Raw genomic sequence first — 21,472 nt, forward strand, 5'->3', positions numbered from 1 at the left:
ATAACGTGTCAGTATCAGTATACAACCTGACAGTACCAATATATAACCTGTCAGTACTAGTATACAACCTGACAATACCAGTATACAACCTGACAAGACCAGTATACAACCTGACAATACCAGTATATAACCTGTCAGCACCAGTATACAACCTGACAGTACCAGTATACAGTGGACCCCCGCATAACGATTACCTCCGAATGTGACCAATTATGTAAGTGTATTTATGTAAGTGCGTTTGTACGTGTATGTTTGGGGGTCTGAAATGGACTAATCTACTTCACAATATTTCTTATGGGAACAAATTCGGTCAGTACTGGCACCTGAACATACTTCTGGAGTGAAAAAATATCGTTAACCGGGGGTCTACTGTATAACCTGACAGTACTATATAACCTGACAGTACTGGTATATAACCTGTCAGTACCAGTATATAAATAACAAAAAGGCACAATACCGTGACTGGAACAATACACAAATAACCCGCACATAAAAGAGAGAAGCTTACGACGACGTTTCGGTCCGACTTGGACCGTTGACAAAGTCACGAGTATATAACCAGTATATAACCTGTCAGTACCAGTATACAACCTGACAATACCATTATACAACCTGACAGTACCAATATATAACCTGACAGTACGTACCAGTATATAACCTGACAGTACCAGTATCCAGTATATAACCTGTCAGTACCAGTATATAACCTGTCAGTACCAGTATACAACCTTACAATACCAGTATACAAGCTGACAGTACCAGTATATAACCTGACAGTACCAGTATATAACTTGACAGTACCAGTATATAACCTGTCAGTACCAGTATATAACCTGTCAGTACCAGTATACAACCTTACAATACCAGTATACAAGCTGACAGTACCAGTATATAACCTGACAGTACCAGTATATAACTTGACAGTACCAGTATATAACCTGTCAGTACCAGTATATAACCTGTCAGTACCAGTATACAACCTTACAATACCAGTATACAAGCTGACAGTACCAGTATATAACTTGACAGTACCAGTATATAACTTGACAGTACCAGTATATAACCTGTCAGTACAGGTTGGCCATCACTAATCCGGCATCATCAGGACCTGTATGGTGCTGGTTTAGTGATTTTGCCAGATTACAGATTGGTTAGGTTAGAATACACTTAACCCAATGACGATATTTACGCATTGGCAGTTTCACCCACTTTGCGCCCGAATTTTGACCCATTCCATTGTTCCAGTCTACTAAACTCATAGCTATTTTGCTAGTATTCTTTCTCTTCTTTCAACTGAGTACAAGAAACTGCCTAATAGTCAGAAATTGGTTATTTGGCCAGTTCACACAAATTTCAAAAGTTGCCAATTTCAAAATACAGTGGACCCCCGGTTAACGAACTTTTTTCATTCCCGTAGTATGTTCAGATGCCAGTACTGACCGAATTTGTTCCCATAAGGAATATTGTGAAGTAGATTAGTCCATTTCAGACCCCCAAACATACACGTACAAACGCACTTACATAAATACACTTACATAATTGGTCGCATTTGGAGGTGATCGTTAAGCGGGGGTCCACTGTAGAGTCCAGAATAAACAGTGCAATCATTCCTAGCACAAAAATAACATTTCCTCTTTTCATCAGTCACATCTCCCGGCCCCTCTTATATTACACTTTCTTTCCATTTTGAATTTTTATTCACACAAAAAATAGTAGATTTACTGTTATGCAGACTACTGCATTATTGTAATAATTGTATAAATAATGTCAACCCATTTATGACTGCGTATTAGACTGGCCAGTTGGACACGTATTGGATGGTGATGTCATTTGTTTACTCTTCAACATTGGCAAAAATCGAACATTTCCACTACTTTGAGCTCAATTTTAATGTATTTTCTGGTGTGAAACCAATCAAAATTATATCTATTTCTGTAATATGTCTTCCATTCTATCAAATGAGACAAAAAAAAACAATTATATATAACCATATAAACCATACAAAAATACACCACAAAGTTGGATTTACACCATATACCATCTTGCAGTTGTTTTTTTCATTATGTACTGTGTGCTGCAGGATTTTTTTATATAGTGCAGACTTACCACACACATCTATTTTCTCGTACATAGGCCCAAATTTACTGGTCACAACTTATCTGAGTGAGCTGAGCTTATGGCGACCGACAGTGGCTTCTAAGCCACTTTATCTTTTATGGACAAAGTGCGGTGTATAAGCTTTACACAATGAGAAGCATTTCTTTTATTCGTTGGAACCACGGCTAGGGCTAAAAGTAAGCAGGTACCTTTGATATACCTTTGAAGAGTTTCGAGAGTTTATCTACTCTCTGAGCCTGGCCATGGGCCAGGCTTGTGTGGTGCTTGCCTGGTCAGCTAGGCTGTTGCTGCTGGAGGCCCGCTGCCCCACATATCCATCACAGCCTGGTTGATCTGGCACCTGGTGAAGATACTTGTCTAGTTTCCTCTTGAAGGCTTCAACACTTGTTCCAGCAGTGTTTCTGATATCCTCTGGTAAGATGTTGAAAAGTCTGGGACCCCGGATGTTGATACAGTGTTCCCATATTTTCCCTACTGCACCCCTGCTCCTCACTGGGTTTATTTTACACTTCCTCCCATATTCTCACTCCAGTATGTTGTTATGGCAGTACCTTCCAGGTATATATTATCATGTACCTCTCTGTCCTCTGCTCCAATGAGTACATGTTAAGACTTGCAGGCATTCCCAGTAGTTTAGGTGCTTTACTGGCTCAGTGTGAGCTGTAAACTATCTCTTTTTTTGTTCCAGCTCCGATATTTCTCCTGCCTTGAATGGGGCCGTCAGCACTGAACAATATTCTAAGTGAGGGAGCACTTGCGATTTGAAGAGTTTCACCATCGGCATTATTTCCCTTGTTTTGAAAGTTCTCAATACCCACCCCGTCATCTTTCTGACTGTCGTGATGTTTGTCTTGTTATGGACTTTAAAAGAAAGGTCCGTTGACATAATTATTCCTAGGTCTTTTATGTGTTCCTTACGTTCTATTTGGTGGCCCTCTTGAGTTTTGTATATACATGTAGTGCTCCTTTTGAGTTCTTCATTCTTTCCATACCTAAGCAGCTGGAACTTATCACCATTGAACGTCATGTTGTTCTCCACCGCCCAGTGGAAAACACTGTTTATGTCTTCCTGTACTTTTTCAGTGTCCTCTACCATACTGACTTTCATGCTTATTTTAGTGTCATCTGCAAATGATGATACAAAAATGTGCCGGGTGTTTTTGTCTATGTCTGCTATGAGGATGAGGAACAGCAGAGGTGCCAGGACAGTGCCTTGGGGCACTGAGCTTTTGACCTTGCTGATGCTGGATCTTGCCCTGTTCACTACTACTTTTTGTGTTTTGTGTGTTAAGAAACCGAAAATCCATCTGCCTACCTTACCCGTAATGCCCATGGCCTTCATTTTGTGCGTTATCACTCCATGATCGCATTTGTCAAACGCCTTTGCAAAATCTGTGTAAATCACATTTGTGTTTTGATCGTCTTCCAATGCCTCCTTAATTCTGTTGTAATGGTTCAGCAGCTGTGACAGACATGATCGTCGTGCTCTGAAACCATGCTGGTTTGGGTTATGTTGGTTATGCTGGTCCATGAAATTTGTAACCTGCCGTCTCATCACTCTTTCGAAGATTTTTATGATGTGAGAGGTTAGGGCTACTGGTCTGTAATTTTTAGCTAGTGCTCTACTACCTCCCTTATGCTAAGGAGCTCTGTCTGCACTCTTTAAGGCCTCCGGTATTTCACCTAGATCTAAGCTCTTTCTCCAAAGAATACTGAGGGCTCGTGCTAGTGGTACTTTGCACTTCTTTATAAATAGAGCATTCCATGAATCTGGTCCAGGTGCTGAGTGAGTGGGCATGTTTTCCATTTATTTTTTCGAAATCTATGGGATTTGTACTTATGTTAGTTGGTCTGTGCAGCCTTCTTCTGGAGTGAAAAATATTTCTGCATTTTCTACCTTACTGTCATTTAGTGGGTTGCTGAACACAGACTCATACTGTTCTTTAAGGATTTCACTCATTTCCTGTTCATCGTCAGTATATGAGTCTCCTCTCAGTAGTGGTCCAGTTCTACAGGTAGTTCTTAGCTTGGATTTTGCGTAGGAATAGAAATATTTTGGGTTTCTTGCAATATCTTGTATGGCCTTTTGTTCCCTTTGTACTTCTGTGAGGTATGACATCCTAAGTTTTTGCTCCAGTTCAATGATCTCTTGTCTAAGCCTATCTTTCCTCTACTTGAAGCATATTTGTGTTTTTAAGCAATTCAGTAACCTGTTTTCTTCTCCTGTGCCATCTCCTACGTTCTCTCTCTATATGTGATCTTCTGGGTTTCCTCAATGGTACATGCTTCATACACACCTTGTATGCTTCTGTATTCAGCTTCTCTAGGCACTGGTGGGGATTTAGGTCGCTCATGTCTGCTTCCCAGGATATGTCTGATATGTCTTGGTTTATTTTTTCCCAGTCAATTCTATGGTTGTTAAAATTAAACTTACTGAACATCCCGTCTCTAACTTTAGTGACGCAGTTTCCTAACCTTGAGTTAATACTCGTTTGAACTTTATGATGTTGTGATTAGAGTATACTATCTTTGTAACTGGTATGTCTCTGATTAGTTCCTTGTTTGTGAATATCAAATCCAGGGTATTTTCATTTCTTGTGGGATCAGTTATCTGTTGGTTTATTGAGTACTTTTCACAAAGCCTCATTAGTTCCCTGGTACGTGCCTGCTGAGCCAGGGTGCTTCCCAGAGATATTTCTGGTACATGTACAACATTACATTGTGTTGTGCAAGAATCTGTAGTGATAAAGCCACCAACATTACATTGCACCATCTTCCATTTTACATGAGGGAGATCAAAATCTTCAAGAAGTAAAATATTTGGTGTGGGATTTTTCTAGCCTATCCACATAACTATCTACCTTCCTTAGCTGCTCTGAATTCCTCAGCAGTTGATGATGGTGGTTTGTATACTAGGATAATTACCAAATTCCTATTTTCAACTTTAATGCCTAGAATTTGTACTATATTGTTTGTAGAGTTGAGCACTTCTGTGCAACATTAAGTATCCTTTACATAGATTCCTACTCCTCCCTGTGACCTACTGATTCTATCACATCTATACATGTTGTAGTTTTCTATCTTTATCTCGCCATCCAAAACATCCCTTGTAAGTGTTTCTGTAAATGCTCCGAACATGGCATTTGCTTCTGATAGGAGCCCACTGACCTAACTAACTTTGTCATTTTTATTTGTTTTCAAACCCTGTATATTTGCAAATATGAAGCAGGAATTACCAAGTGAGATGTTTTGTCTCTCTTTGTGTTTCATTAGTACCACTGGTGGTGTACTACCTGGTATGTCCCCTGGTGTACACTCCCCTGGTTTCTCCAGTACTGGCTTCACATTTGTTTGCTATTCGGCCTTGACAGGCTGATGCCTGGTTTGATACGCCCCATTTTACTGCCCACCTGTCCTCTCTGTACCATTCCCCCTGTTTGTCTCTTCCTTTGTTTTGATCTTTTCTCTTTTTGTCTAAAAAAGAATGCTGTTCAATTTCCCTTTCTCTGCTAACTCTGTAGCGCCACGTTCCTTTTACATGATGGTCTGGGCAGCTCAGGTCATAACATTCTCTGAACTGCGTTGAAGCTTTACACATTACTGGATGGAAGTACCTGCTGCATTCTTTGTTGAAACAACACTTTCCCTTCCTCAACATGTTTGCACGTTTTCTGGTGTGTTTATTCCAACAATCTCTGCCATATAGGCACATACCTTTAGCATAGTATCTGCAAATGTTCTGACTACCTATATTTATTGATTGTGTCGTTCCTAAGTTCTGCCACCTGATCTGAGTTCTCTTGTTCACTTTCTTCTAGGCTAATTTCTTCCCTTTGCTCGTTTTCGTTTGTTCCTGTTCTAGCTTTCTTATCCTCGCTTCCCCTTTCTGCTATGTTATGTATCCCTGTTTCCTTCTTTTCTGACTTGCTCTGTATGACATTTTCTACTCTTACTCTTACTTCCACTCCTTGATTTTCACCTCTATTTGCATTTTCCTCTTTTTCTTGTTCCTTTTCCCCTGTTTTCCACTCTTTGTATAACTCTGGCAAACTCCTTAGAAACTTCCTTGTGCTTACTATGTTTTCACTTTTCAGTACCTCTCTTATGCTTAACCAGCTGTCCCTTTCACTGGGGGCAAATCCAGAAATGACTTTCTTGTTTTTGGTCATTTGTCATGGTTGCATGAAGCTTCGTACATGATATATGTGATGTTTTACCCCATATTTCACAGTCAATACCCCTCATGTTTCTCCCAAAGATTTTTTCACATATACAATAGCCTTTATTCCTGGCCATGATTACTTTTAAACAGGTGTATGTGGTGGATGGTGTATTTATTGTGTGGCTGGTGGTGGGGTGGCTGGTAGATGGGGGCGGTGGGTATCCTTGGGTAGAGGGAAGGGACAATAGGAGGAGGGGGCTGTGCGGTGGGGTGGTAAGCTGGGAGATAGGGGTCTGTGGAAAGAAGGTGAGGGTATAAGGAGGGGGGCCGGGGGGTGAGATTGTTGGATGGGTGGTGTAGGATCCGAGGGATGGGGTGGGGGCACGAGGCCGGGGCTGGGAGGTGGGGCGCGGGTGGCACTTGTGCACTTGTTCCAATATAATTATACCATAGTTTTACACTACACTCAAGATTAAAAGGGTTAACTCTAATCCATAAGTTTAGTTTACTATATCACTGCCTATTTATATCCTTTTTTCCTCATTATAACACTTGTACGATAGTTTGCACTTCACTGTCACCTCTAACAATAAATGGAGAAAAAGAAATTGGAATGACTTACGCAGTTAGTAGCACCACCAAACAGTAGCAGCAGGTTGGTGTGGTGACCCCGGAAATTTGAAATTATGCTAGGTGAAATTAGTGTCGGATTACTGATTGCCAGATTAGTGATGGCCAACCTGTACCAGTATACAAGCTGTCAGTACCAGTACAACCTGTCAGTACCAGTATACAACCTTTCAGTACCAGTATACAACCTGTCATTACCAGTATACAACCTGTCATTACCAGTATACAACCTGTCTGTACCAGTATACAACCTGTCTGTACCAGTATACAACTTGTCAGTACCAGTATACAACCTGTCAGTACCAGTATGCAACCTGTCAGTACCAGTATACAACCTGTCAGTACAAGTATACAACCTGCCAGTACCAGTATACAACCTGTCAGTACACAACCTGTCAGTACCAGTATACAACCTGTCAGTACACAACCTGTCAGTACCAGTATACAACCTGTCTGTACCAATATACAACCTGTCTGTACCAATATACAACCTGTCAGTACCAGTATACAACCTGTCAGTACCAGTATACAACCTGTCTGCACCAGTATACAACCTGTCAGTACCAGTCTACAACCTGTCAGTACCAGTATACAACCTTACACAAATAACCCGCATATAGAAGAGAGGAGTTTATGATGACATTTCGGTCTGACTTGGACCATTTACAAAGTCGCTAACGAAGAGGGGAGAAGGAGGGGTATATATAGGCAGGAGGTGGTAATAGTGGTGGAGGTAGAAGGAAGTAGTAGTGGGGAAGGTAGTAAGGAGGAGGAGGAGCCAGTCAAATACTAAGTGGAGCACTGCAAGGGAGGTAGGTGCCCACAAGGGAGCTAGGTGCCCACAAGGGAGCTAGGTGCCCACCCCACAAGGGAGGTAGGTGCCCACAAGGGACCTAGGTACCCACAGAGGGTAAGAGCAAGAACACAGAGGGGGGGGGACATAAATAATGAACGTCACCATAAACTCCTCTCTTCTACATGTGGGTTTTTTGTGTATCGTTCCAGTCACGGTATTGTGCCTGTTTTTGTTATTCAGTCTACAACCTACCAATACCAGTATATAACCTGTCAGTACCAGTATATAACTTGTTAGTACCAGTATACAACCTGTCAGTACCAGTATACAACCTGTCAGTACCAGTATACAACCTGTCAGTACCAGTATACAACCTGTCAGTACCAGTATACAACCTGTCAGTACCAGTATATAACCTGTCAGTACCAGTATATAACTTGTCAGTACCAGTATACAACCTGTCAGTACCAGTATGCAACCTGTCAGTACTTGTATACAACCTGTCATCGTCTTTGCAGATCCACATTGACATACCGAGGATGTCACCGCTGGTACCGTTGTTCCAGCAGGTGGTGGTTCAGCGCATGTTTGAGCGGATCCTTTACATCTGGGCCATACGTCATCCAGCGTCTGGGTATGTCCAGGGCATCAACGACCTTGTTACACCGTTCTTCATTGTCTTCCTTCATGAAGTGGTTCCTAAGGGTGAGTTTGTCATCTCTTTCAGATAATAATATTGATAGCATGACTTATGCAGGAAGGATTCTAACCTAGTTACCCATGAGATTATTATTGTTATTATTGTCATTATTATTATTATTATTATTATTATTATTATTGTCATTGGTGTGTCTTACAGAAGAGAAGGTGGACACATATGATGTGGAGCTGGTGGCCGAGGAGGACCGGGCAGTGGTCGAGGCCGACAGTTTCTGGTGTATGTCCAAGCTACTGGACGGTATACAAGATAACTACACCTTCGCTCAGCCCGGTATACAGACTAAAGTGCAGCAGCTTGGTGAACTTGTGAAGAGGATTGATGGTGAGTGTATAGTGGGTGTATGGTGAGTGTATAGTGGGTGTATGGTGAGTGTGTAGTGGGTGTATGAGTGTGTAGTGGGTGTATGGTGTGTAGTGGGTGTATGGTGAGTGTGTAGTGGTGTATGGTGAGTGTGTAGTGGTGTATGGTGAGTATGTAGTGGGTGTATGGTGAGTATGTAGTGGGTGCATGGTCAGTGTGTAGTGGTGTATGGTGAGTATGTAGTGGGTGTATGGTGAGTATGTAGTGGGTGCATGGTCAGTGTGTAGTGGTGTATGGTGAGTATGTAGTGGGTGTATGGTGAGTATGTAGTGGGTGTATGGTGAGTATGTAGTGGGTGTATGGTGAGTGTGTAGTGGGTGTATGGTGAGTATGTAGTGGTGTATGGTGTGTATGTAGTGGGTGTATGGTGAGTATGTAGTGGGTGCATGGTCAGTGTGTAGTGGTGTATGGTGAGTATGTAGTGGGTGTATGGTGAGTATGTAGTGGGTGCATGGTCAGTGTGTAGTGGTGTATGGTGAGTATGTAGTGGGTGTATGGTGAGTATGTAGTGGTGTATGGTGAGTGTGTAGTGGTGTATGGTGTGTATGTAGTGGGTGTATGGTGAGTATGTAGTGGTGTATGGTGAGTGTGTAGTGGTGTATGGTGTGTATGTAGTGGGTGTATGGTGAGTATGTAGTGGGTGCATGGTGAGTGTGTAGTGGTGTATGGTGAGTATGTAGTGGGTGTATGGTGAGTGTGTAGTGGGTGTATGGTGAGTGTGTAGTGGTGTATGGTGTGTATGTAGTGGGTGTATGGTGAGTGTGTAGTGGGTGCATGGTCAGTGTGTAGTGGTGTATGGTGAGTGTGTAGTGGGTGTATGGTGAGTATGTAGTGGGTGTATGGTGAGTATGTAGTGGGTGTATGGTGAGTATGTAGTGGGTGTATGGTGAGTGTGTAGTGGTGTATGGTGAGTATGTAGTGGGTGCATGGTCAGTGTGTAGTGGTGTATGGTGAGTGTGTAGTGGGTGTATGGTGAGTATGTAGTGGGTGTATGGTGAGTGTGTAGTGGTGTATGGTGAGTATGTAGTGGGTGCATGGTCAGTGTGTAGTGGTGTATGGTGTGTAGTGGGTGCATGGTCAGTGTGTAGTGGTGTATGGTGAGTATGTAGTGGGTGTATGGTGAGTATGTAGTGGGTGTATGGTGAGTGTGTAGTGGTGTATGGTGAGTATGTAGTGGGTGTATGGTGAGTATGTAGTGGGTGTATGGTGAGTGTGTAGTGGTGTATGGTGAGTATGTAGTGGGTGTATGGTCAGTGTGTAGTGGTGTATGGTGAGTATGTAGTGGGTGTATGGTGAGTATGTAGTGGGTGTATGGTGAGTGTGTAGTGGTGTATGGTGAGTATGTAGTGGGTGTATGGTGAGTATGTAGTGGGTGCATGGTCAGTGTGTAGTGGTGTATGGTGAGTATGTAGTGGGTGTATGGTGAGTATGTAGTGGGTGTATGGTGAGTGTGTAGTGGTGTATGGTGAGTATGTAGTGGGTGTATGGTGAGTGTGTAGTGGGTGTATGGTGAGTGTGTAGTGGGTGTATGGTGAGTGTGTAGTGGGTGTATGGTGAGTGTGTAGTGGTGTATGGTGAGTATGTAGTGGGTGCATGGTCAGTGTGTAGTGGGTGTATGGTGAGTATGTAGTGGGTGCATGGCCAGTGTGTAGTGGTGTATGGTGAGTGTGTAGTGGTGTATGGTGAGTGTGTAGTGGGTGTATGGTGAGTGTGTAGTGGTGTATGGTGAGTATGTAGTGGGTGCATGGTCAGTGTGTAGTGGGTGTATGGTGAGTATGTAGTGGGTGTATGGTGAGTGTGTAGTGGTGTATGGTGAGTATGTAGTGGGTGTATGGTGAGTGTGTAGTGGGTGTATGGTGAGTGTGTAGTGGGTGTATGGTGAGTGTGTAGTGGTGTATGGTGAGTATGTAGTGGGTGTATGGTGAGTGTGTAGTGGTGTATGGTGAGTGTGTAGTGGTGTATGGTGAGTGTGTAGTGGGTGTATGGTGAGTGTGTAGTGGTGTATGGTGAGTATGTAGTGGGTGTATGGTGAGTGTGTAGTGGTGTATGGTGAGTGTATAGTGGTGTATGGTGAGTATGTAGTGGGTGTATGGTGAGTGTAGTGGTGTATGGTGAGTGTGTAGTGGTGTATGGTGAGTATGTAGTGGGTGTATGGTGAGTGTAGTGGTGTATGGTGAGTGTGTAGTGGTGTATGGTGAGTATGTAGTGGGTGTATGGTGAGTGTAGTGGTGTATGGTGAGTGTGTAGTGGGTGTATGGTGAGTGTGTAGTGGGTGTATGGTGAGTGTGTAGTGGGTGTATGGTGAGTATGTTGTGGTGTATGGTGAGTGTAGTGGGTGTATGGTGAGTGTGTAGTGGGTGTATGGTGAGTGTGTAGTGGGTGTATGGTGAGTGTGTAGTGGGTGTATGGTGAGTGTGTAGTGGGTGTATGGTGAGTGTGTAGTGGGTGTATGGTGAGTATGTAGTGGTGTATGGTGAGTGTGTAGTGGGTGTATGGTGAGTGTGTAGTGGGTGTATGGTGAGTATGTAGTGGTGTATGGTGAGTGTGTAGTGGGTGTATGGTGAGTGTGTAGTGGGTGTATGGTGAGTGTGTAGTGGGTGTATGGTGAGTATGTAGTGGTGTATGGTGAGTGTGTAGTGGGTGTATGGTTGGTGTAAAGCAACTGTAACACATTCACTGTAAGATGTACCAGTGCAATGTTCACTACAGTCACTGTAAGATGTAGCAGTGTGATCTTCACTATAGTCATTGTAAGATGTACCAGTATAACACAGTGTAATGTTCACTACAGTCACTGTAAGATGTAGCAGTGTAACAGTGTAATCTTTACTACAGTCACTGTAAAATGTAGCAGTGTAATACAGTGTAATCTTTACTACAGTCACTGTAAAATGTAGCAGTGTAATACTGTGTAATCTTTACTACAGTCACTGTAAGATATAGCAGTGTAATACAGTGTAATGTTTACTACAGTCACTGTAAGATATAGCAGTGTAACATAGTGTAATCTTCACTACAGTGAACCTGCATCAACATCTACAGAGTCACGAGATAGACTACTTGCAGTTCTCATTCCGGTGGTTCAACAACTTGTTGATGAGAGAGATGCCACTGTGTTGTACAGTCAGACTCTGGGACACATTACATGCTGAACCTGATGGTTTCTCACACTTTGTACTCTATGTGTGTGCTGCCTTCCTCAAGTACTTCTCTCACCACCTGATGGCACAGAGGGACTTTCAGGTATGTGTCTTTGTACTCTGTCTGTGTTGTCTTCCAGAAACAGACTTACAGCTAGTGTCTGACACACTAGGATAGCACCTTTATGCCACACAAACTATCAGAACCACAATTTTAAGTTAGTTACCCTGTTTAACCATTCACTGTTCCTCACCTAGATTTATGTCATTGTGGCCAGGGTTCCTCACATCGATCTGCATCATTGTGGCCAGGGTTCCTCACATAGATCTGCATCATTGTGGCCAGGGTCCCTCACATAGATCTGCATCATTGTGGCCAGGGTTCCTCACATAGATCTGCATCATTGTGGCCAGGGTCCTTCACATAGATCTGCATCATTGTGGCCAGGGTCCCTCACATAGATCTGCATCATTGTGGCCAGGGTTCCTCACATCGATCTGCATCATTGTGGCCAGGGTTCCTCACATCGATCTGCATCATTGTGGCCAGGGTCCCTCACATAGATCTGCATCATTGTGGCCAGGGTTCCTCACATCGATCTGCATCATTGTGGCCAGGGTTCCTCACATCGATCTGCATCATTGTGGCCAGGGTTCCTCACATCGATCTGCATCATTGTGGCCAGGGTCCCTCACATAGATCTGCATCATTGTGGCCAGGGTCCCTCACATAGATCTGCATCATTGTGGCCAGGGTCCCTCACATAGATCTGCATCATTGTGGCCAGGGTTCCTCACATCGATCTGCATCATTGTGGCCAGGGTTCCTCACATCGATCTGCATCATTGTGGCCAGGGTCCCTCACATAGATCTGCATCATTGTGGCCAGGGTCCCTCACATAGATCTGCATCATTGTGGCCAGGGTCCCTCACATAGATCTGCATCATTGTGGCCAGGGTTCCTCACATCGATCTGCATCATTGTGGCCAGGGTTCCTCACATCGATCTGCATCATTGTGGCCAGGGTCCCTCACATAGATCTGCATCATTGTGGCCAGGGTCCCTCACATAGATCTGCATCATTGTGGCCAGGGTTCCTCACATCGATCTGCATCATTGTGGCCAGGGTTCCTCACATCGATCTGCATCATTGTGGCCAGGGTTCCTCACATCGATCTGCATCATTGTGGCCAGGGTTCCTCACATAGATCTGCATCATTGTGGCCAGGGTCCCTCACATAGATCTGCATCATTGTGGCCAGGGTTCCTCACATCGATCTGCATCATTGTGGCCAGGGTTCCTCACATCGATCTGCATCATTGTGGCCAGGGTTCCTCACATCGATCTGCATCATTGTGGCCAGGGTTCCTCACATCGATCTGCATCATTGTGGCCAGGGTTCCTCACATCGATCTGCATCATTGTGGCCAGGGTTCCTCACATAGATCTGCATCATTGTGGCCAGGGTTCCTCACATAGATCTGCATCATTGTGGCCAGGGTTCCTCACATAGATCTGCATCATTGTGGCCAGGGTCCCTCATGTAGTACTATGTTATAAGCTCAACACACTCAGATGACCCGTGAGAGGTAAATATTGTCCTAGATACAAGAGAATGGGTGAGTAGATAATCCTGCCCCACGTGCTGCGTGATGGGATAACACACTCTGACTGTGTTTAGTTTAAAATAGCAATTTTGAGGTGTTTTCTAGGATATTTTTGTATGGGTTTATTGGCTGTTTCTTGGTATCATTTGATAGAAACAGAAGACATACTACTGAAACACAGATGTTTTTGGGGATTTCACTACCAGATGTTGCTTGAAATTGAGCTCAAAGTAGTAGAAACATTAAGTGTTTGCTGATAAAGTGGAACCTTGGTTGTTGAACTTAATTCGTTCCAGATGTTAGTTTGACAACCAAAGCAATTTTTCCCATAAAGAATAATGTAAATAGAATTAATCTGTTCCAGACCCCAGATGACAATATAATTATTAATAGTGTTCTAACTACTAAATAAAACAGTGTATAAAATTCTGCAGCACAGGGAAACTGTAAAAATGAGTACTGAATGAAAATTTAACTGAAATACTCTACAGTAAATGAAAATTTAACTGTCCCCTACCTGCAGAGGAGAGTTAATGTTTCTCTTTGTCTCTCTTCACCACTAACATCGTGTTCTGGCTCACTGGTTCTTTGTCTCTCTTCACCACTAACATCTTGTTCTGGCTCACTGGTTCTTTGTCTCTCTTCACCACAAACATCTTGTTCTGGCTCACTGGTTCTTTGTCTCTCTTCACCACTAACATCTTGTTCTGGCTCACTGGTTCTTTGTCTCTCTTCACCACTAACATCTTGTTCTGGCTCACTGGTTCTTTGTCTCTCTTCACCACTAACATCTTGTTCTGGCTCACTGGTTCTTTGTCTCTCTTCACCACAAACATCTTGTTCTGGCTCACTGGTTCTTTGTCTCTCTTCACCACTAACATCTTGTTCTGGCTCACTGGTTCTTTGTCTCTCTTCACCACTAACATCTTGTTCTGGCTCACTGGTTCTTTGTCTCTCTTCACCACTAACATCTTGTTCTGGCTCACTGGTTCTTTGTCTCTCTTCACCACTAACATCTTGTTCTGGCTCACTGGTTCTTTGTCTCTCTTCACCACTAACATCTTGTTCTGGCTCACTGGTTCTTTGTCTCTCTTCACCACAAACATCTTGTTCTGGCTCACTGGTTCTTTGTCTCTCTTCACCACTAACATCTTGTTCTGGCTCACTGGTTCTTTGTCTCTCTTCACCACTAACATCTTGTTCTGGCTCACTGGTTCTTTGTCTCTCTTCACCACTAACATCTTGTTCTGGCTCACTGGTTCTTTGTCTCTCTTCACCACAAACATCTTGTTCTGGCTCACTGGTTCTTTGTCTCTCTTCACCACTAACATCTTGTTCTGGCTCACTGGTTCTTTGTCTCTCTTCACCACTAACATCTTGTTCTGGCTCACTGGTTCTTTGTCTCTCTTCACCACTAACATCTTGTTCTGGCTCACTGGTTCTTTGTCTCTCTTCACCACTAACATCTTGTTCTGGCTCACTGGTTCTTTGTCTCTCTTCACCACTAACATCTTGTTCTGGCTCACTGGTTCTTTGTCTCTCTTCACCACTAACATCTTGTTCTGGCTCACTGGTTCTTTGTCTCTCTTCACCACTAACATCTTGTTCTGGCTCACTGGTTCTTTGTCTCTCTTCACCACTAACATCTTGTTCTGGCTCACTGGTTCTTTGTCTCTCTTCACCACTAACATCTTGTTCTGGCTCACTGGTTCTTTGTCTCTCTTCACCACTAACATCTTGTTCTGGCTCACTGGTTCTTTGTCTCTCTTCACCACTAACATCTTGTTCTGGCTCACTGGTTCTTTGTCTCTCTTCACCACTAACATCTTGTTCTGGCTCACTGGTTCTTTGTCTCTCTTCACCACTAACATCTTGTTCAGGCTCACTGGTTCTTTGTCTCTCTTCACCACTAACATCTTGTTCTGGCTCACTGGTTCTTTGTCTCTCTTCACCACTAACATCTTGTTCTGGCTCACTGGTTCTTTGTCTCTCTTCACCACTAACATCTTGTTCTGGCTCACTGGTTCTTTGTCTCTCTTCACCACTAACATCTTGTTCTGGCTCACTGGTTCTTTGTCTCTCTTCACCACTAACATCTTGTTCTGGCTCACTGGTTCTTTGTCTCTCTTCACCACTAACATCTTGTTCTGGCTCACTGGTTCTTTGTCTCTCTTCACCACTAACATCTTGTTCTGGCTCACTGGTTCTTTGTCTCTCTTCACCACTAACATCTTGTTCTGGCTCACTGGTTCTTTGTCTCTCTTCACCACAAGCATCTTGTTCTGGCTCACTGGTTCTTTGTCTCTCTTCACCACTAACATCTTGTTCTGGCTCACTGGTTCTTTGTCTCTCTTCACCACTAACATCTTGTTCTGGCTCACTGGTTCTTTGTCTCTCTTCACCACTAACATCTTGTTCTGGCTCACTGGTTCTTTGTCTCTCTTCACCACTAACATCTTGTTCTGGCTCACTGGTTCTTTGTCTCTCTTCACCACTAACATCTTGTTCTGGCTCACTGGTTCTTTGTCTCTCTTCACCACTAACATCTTGTTCTGGCTCACTGGTTCTTTGTCTCTCTTCACCACTAACATCTTGTTCTGGCTCACTGGTTCTTTGTCTCTCTTCACCACTAACATCTTGTTCTGGCTCACTGGTTCTTTGTCTCTCTTCACCACTAACATCTTGTTCTGGCTCACTGGTTCTTTGTCTCTCTTCACCACAAGCATCTTGTTCTGGCTCACTGGTTCTTTGTCTCTCTTCACCACTAACATCTTGTTCTGGCTCACTGGTTCTTTGTCTCTCTTCACCACTAACATCTTGTTCTGGCTCACTGGTTCTTTGTCTCTCTTCACCACTAACATCTTGTTCTGGCTCACTGGTTCTTTGTCTCTCTTCACCACTAACATCTTGTTCTGGTTCACTGGTTCTTTGTCTCTCTTCACCACTAACATCTTGTTCTGGCTCACTGGTTCTTTGTCTCTCTTCACCACTAACATCTTGTTCTGGCTCACTGGTTCTTTGTCTCTCTTCACCACTAACATCTTGTTCTGGCTCACTGGTTCTTTGTCTCTCTTCACCACTAACATCTTGTTCTGGCTCACTGGTTCTTTGTCTCTCTTCACCACTAACATCTTGTTCTGGCTCACTGGTTCTTTGTCTCTCTTCACCACTAACATCTTGTTCTGGCTCACTGGTTCTTTGTCTCTCTTCACCACAAGCATCTTGTTCTGGCTCACTGGTTCTTTGTCTCTCTTCACCACTAACATCTTGTTCTGGCTCACTGGTTCTTTGTCTCTCTTCACCACTAACATCTTGTTCTGGCTCACTGGTTCTTTGTCTCTCTTCACCACTAACATCTTGTTCTGGCTCACTGGTTCTTTGTCTCTCTTCACCACTAACATCTTGTTCTGGCTCACTGGTTCTTTGTCTCTCTTCACCACTAACATCTTGTTCTGGCTCACTGGTTCTTTGTCTCTCTTCACCACTAACATCTTGTTCTGGCTCACTGGTTCTTTGTCTCTCTTCACCACTAACATCTTGTTCTGGCTCACTGGTTCTTTGTCTCTCTTCACCACAAGCATCTTGTTCTGGCTCACTGGTTCTTTGTCTCTCTTCACCACTAACATCTTGTTCTGGCTCACTGGTTGTTTGTCTCTCTTCACCACTAACATCTTTTTCTGGCTCACTGGTTCTTTGTCTCACTGAAAACCTGTCCAGTGAGGTTTGTTTCAGGCTTCATTTTAACACTTATCTAAATTGAGACATTACACTGTCATTGTACATGTTAGAGAGACAGATGGCCACTGCTTTGTCTGGATGGTATTTTTTTCAACAAACTCCTGCACTTCACACCATTTAGCACACATTTCCTTGACAAGTGCGTTGGGCACATCATCCCTTCACTCCTCTTCCTCTGATGACAGCTTCTCTGCTGTTGCTGCTCCTTCTGAAGGTCTACAAGTTCTTCTGTGGTGAGTTCAGTTCTATGCTCCTCCACCAACTCCTTGACATCATCATCAGTCATCTCTGGGCCCAAGGTCTGTCCCAGAGACACTGTATTCTCTACCAGCTCGGGCTTATCTTCATAGCCTTCAAAAATGAATGCTGCTGCTTTCTTAAAATTATCAAACTATCCCCTACTAGCCTTGAAGGATTGAGTTTCAGCACTTGTTGCTAGTTTTTTTTTAAGGAGGTCATCATGCAACTGCCTCACTTTTCCCACAAATAATGGTCTCTGAAACAGTATCACCTTGTAACTGTTTTTCATTTATTCCAAACAACAAGAGTTTTTCATCTCTTTGTCCTTCTTTTGACTCATAATGGCTTATTTCACAATAAAAAAAATTACACTAAAACTGCAAAATAAGAAAAATTGACAAGATACACAACATAAGCTCAAGAGATGTTTACATCACCTGTGTTAGCGGCCGTAACGACTCATACCAACGCTCTCGAACCATTGTCCTATTCGCATTCTGTCAGCACGTGACCTGAACCACTTCGTCCCATTCTGTACACACGAAAACTTGTCTATTGACAACCAAGAGAACGTACAAAAACCAGGACGTTTTTTCTCTAACACCTTATTCAAAAAACTGATTATTCGAAAAGTAATGCAATCAGCAACTGAGGTTCAACTGTATTCCACAGGCCTAGTAAGGGCCCCTTACAAGCCCCATTCTGTTTTAGGGGTTTTTAATAGGTCTGACTCAGTTATTGGGATGCAGTAAACCATACCTGGAGAGAGTTTTGGGGGCCAACGCCCCCACGGCCTGGTCTGGGACCAGGCCTTGTGGTGGATCAAGTTCTGATCAACCAGGCTGTTACTGCTGGCCATGAACAATCATTCTGGTTATATTTTATTATCTGAAAAACAGAGTAAATCTTCTATTTAATGTAATTATCATTTCAAAATGGAAGGCAAGTGAGGCCTGAGGACATGATTAGATTTTGATTTAGATTTTGCCACCAAAGTGGCTAGTTTATTGTGCACCCCATATCCATCCTATGGACGGTAGCACAAGAGCATATGGATACACAAAAGGCCTAGGAACTAGGCCCCAAAAGGGTTAACAGGTGTACATATGGATTTTTTTTATCTAAATATCTACAGTTCACTTATCTGTTACAAGCAAGCTTAGGAAATTTGCTTAGTATATCTGGTATCTTATTTTCATTAATAAGATATCTTGACATGTCACATAGGTTATTATACTGTCTGTCTCTGTATTCCTCAATAAGTGGACAATTAAGCACATAAGTAATGAGCACAGGAAATGTTTTAGTGTTAATGGTGTAATACTTGTGTAGTGACATATGTGATGGTACTATTTGTCATGGTGCCTTGTTGTGCTGAGGTCATGGCCAAGGTCGCCTGTGACCTCAGCATAAAAAGGGAACCTGTGACCTCAGCATAACAAGGGAACCTGTGACCTCAGCATAACAAGGGAGTCTGTGACCTCAGCATAAGGGAACCTGTAACCTCAGTATAACAAGGTTGCCTGTGACCTCAGCATAAGGGAACCTGTGACCTCAGCATAACAAGGGAGTCTGTGACCTCAGCATAAGGAAACCTGTAACCTCAGTATAACAAGTCACCTGTGACCTCAGCATAAGGGAACCTGTGACCTCAGCATACCAAGGGAGTCTGTGACCTCAGCATAAGGGAACCTGTAACCTCAGTATAACAAGGTTTCCTGTGACCTCAGCATAACAAGGTCGCCTGTAACCTCAGCATAACAAGGGAGCCTGTGACCTCAGTATAACAAGGTTGCATGTGACCTCAGCATAAGGGAACCTATAACCTCAGTATAACAAGGTTGCCTGTGACCTCAGCATAACAAGGTTGCCTGTGACCTCAGCATAACAAGGTTGCCTGTGACCTCAGCATAACAAGGTTGCCTGTGACCTCAGCATAACAAGGTTGCCTGTGACCTCAGCATAACAAGGTTGCCTGTGACCTCAGCCTAACAAGGGAGCCTGTGACCTCAGTATAACAAGGTTGCCTGTGACCTCAGCATAACAAGGTTGCCTGTGACCTCAGCATAACAAGGTTGCATGTGACCTCAGCATAAGAGAACCTGTAACCTCAGTATAACAAGGTCACCTGTGACCTCAGCATAACGAGGGAGCATGACTGTCAATGGTACTGTTATTTGTGTAACTCTTCACAAGTTTTACGTTCTTAACACCAACAATGTCTACATTGTTTATTACGGACTATTTTTAAATTAATATTTTTTAATTTTGTGTAAAATTGGCCAAATTACCGACTTGTGTGCTCTTCAAAGAGTAGTTGTAATAGGTGAATGGGCAATTTCTTCTGCTCAATTGATAGACTGGAAAGCAAACTAGGGAAATAGCTTAGAATTGGTCAGATTGATTAATGGAATTGGCATGAAATAGGACTCAAAGTGGACAAAATTGCCACTGTGTAAATTACGCCACGATCACTAAATTTGCACTTGCGTAATTCCGTAAGTTTTCCATCATATTTCATACTTTTGGTGTCATTACCTTCAGGAAAACTTTCTCTACCATTTCAGAAGAAAATATAATTTTTTTTAAGTCACTGGGAGTAATATTATTTTCTGAGGTCTGGAGAATTGAAGACACTGTAACAAACATAATTACTGACTGTAACAATAATTATACCAGATAATAATTTAATATAGTCACTTCTCTTATAGACCTCTATATCATCACTTTTTTAAAGCTCCTCTATACATAGTGAGTGCTCATATAAAGCTCATCTTTATAGAACTTAATAAGAGCACTGACCTTATATGCACATCTTTATCTTGTTTATCTAGTACTTCATGCCATTCATGTTGTTCCTTCAGGGTTTAATGCTGCTGCTGCAGAACTTGCCGACGTCCGGCTGGTCCGACGGTGAGATCAGTCTGCTGGTTGCTGAGGCTTTCCGACTCAAGTATATGTTTGCTGATGCCCCAAACCACCTCCAGGCTGCCAAGAAGTGATCATCAACTGTCAGCTACCACTTCCAGGTACTAGGTACCTCCTCTAGGTTGCCAAGAAGCGATTGTCTATCAACTACCACCTCCAGGTACCAACTACCACCTCCAGGTACCAAGTACCACCTCTAGGCTCCCAAGAAGTGATTGTCAAGTATCAGCTACCACCTCCAGGTACCAAGTACCACCTCCAGGCTGCCAGGAAGTGTATACAGTGCCCATGCCCTGGTTCTGATGTTACAGTAACAGTGTAACTCATAATAATGTAAATAATTATTTTCATAAGATTTTTCCCTTTTAAAGTTTGCCACTTGACATCCCATAAGCTTCCCTCTCCTATTTTTCAATATATTCTTAAGTTTCAAGAACATGGGTGTGCCCATGGTTTATGAAGGACACACACAGTGTCTGGCATTCGCCATCTGTAGCCAATTCTCAACTGATGAATCCATATATGGCAGTCAAGCCTCTCCAGGTTTGTTTTCTCAAGAATTTATGAAAGGGTAATGTGGCACATGTGTGACATGTCGACACATGTGATACATGTGGACGTGTGTGACACATGTCTGGAAAGCATAATGGCTACAGAAAAGGAATTTTTCATTTTGTATTCAAAAAAGAATTGTTTTCTTATCAGGTAGGCAGCAGCATACAAACTATACACCAAGGGAAAGCCAGCTGCTATATGAGGCATTAGGTGTATTGAATGACACAGTGTATGACATACACTGTACAAAATACACTCTGTATGTCATGATGTGTCTGCCAGTGTATGCGTTAAAGAGCATATGTAGTCTGTATATTTTTACATGTTTGTCGCTTTGTGTATGTCCGGGATGGTCATATACCGGACTGAGACATGTTTTATGTGAGACCATGGCGATGCCAGACTGGTCCAAGACCAGTATGGTGCTAGGTGTGTCTAGATGGCAAGTGTGACACCTATCAGTAACACCTAGCC

The 21,472-nt window shown here is 43.0% G+C and overlaps 1 protein-coding gene across 3 annotated transcripts in view; it reads left to right on the plus strand.

Annotated features, from left to right (window-relative positions):
• Tbc1d22 (TBC1 domain family member 22) overlaps window positions 1-20,719 on the plus strand; it is a 38,802-nt gene extending 18,083 nt beyond the window's left edge. For 2 of the 3 annotated variants that reach the window (XM_070093756.1, XM_070093757.1), the window contains 4 exons: window positions 8,225-8,411; window positions 8,566-8,748; window positions 11,807-12,030; window positions 20,380-20,651. In XM_070093756.1, the coding sequence (XP_069949857.1) occupies window positions 8,225-8,411; window positions 8,566-8,748; window positions 11,807-12,030; window positions 20,380-20,517 (732 nt within the window). In that variant the 3' untranslated portion in view covers window positions 20,518-20,651. Of the gene's footprint in view, window positions 1-8,224; window positions 8,412-8,565; window positions 8,749-11,806; window positions 12,031-20,379 lie in introns of all 3 variants that reach the window. The other variant, XM_070093755.1, reaches the window with a different exon arrangement.
• The last annotated feature ends 753 nt before the right edge of the window (window positions 20,720-21,472 follow it).

This window comes from Cherax quadricarinatus, chromosome 43 (assembly GCF_038502225.1).
Source record: "Cherax quadricarinatus isolate ZL_2023a chromosome 43, ASM3850222v1, whole genome shotgun sequence".
NCBI classification, from domain to species: domain Eukaryota; kingdom Metazoa; phylum Arthropoda; class Malacostraca; order Decapoda; family Parastacidae; genus Cherax; species Cherax quadricarinatus.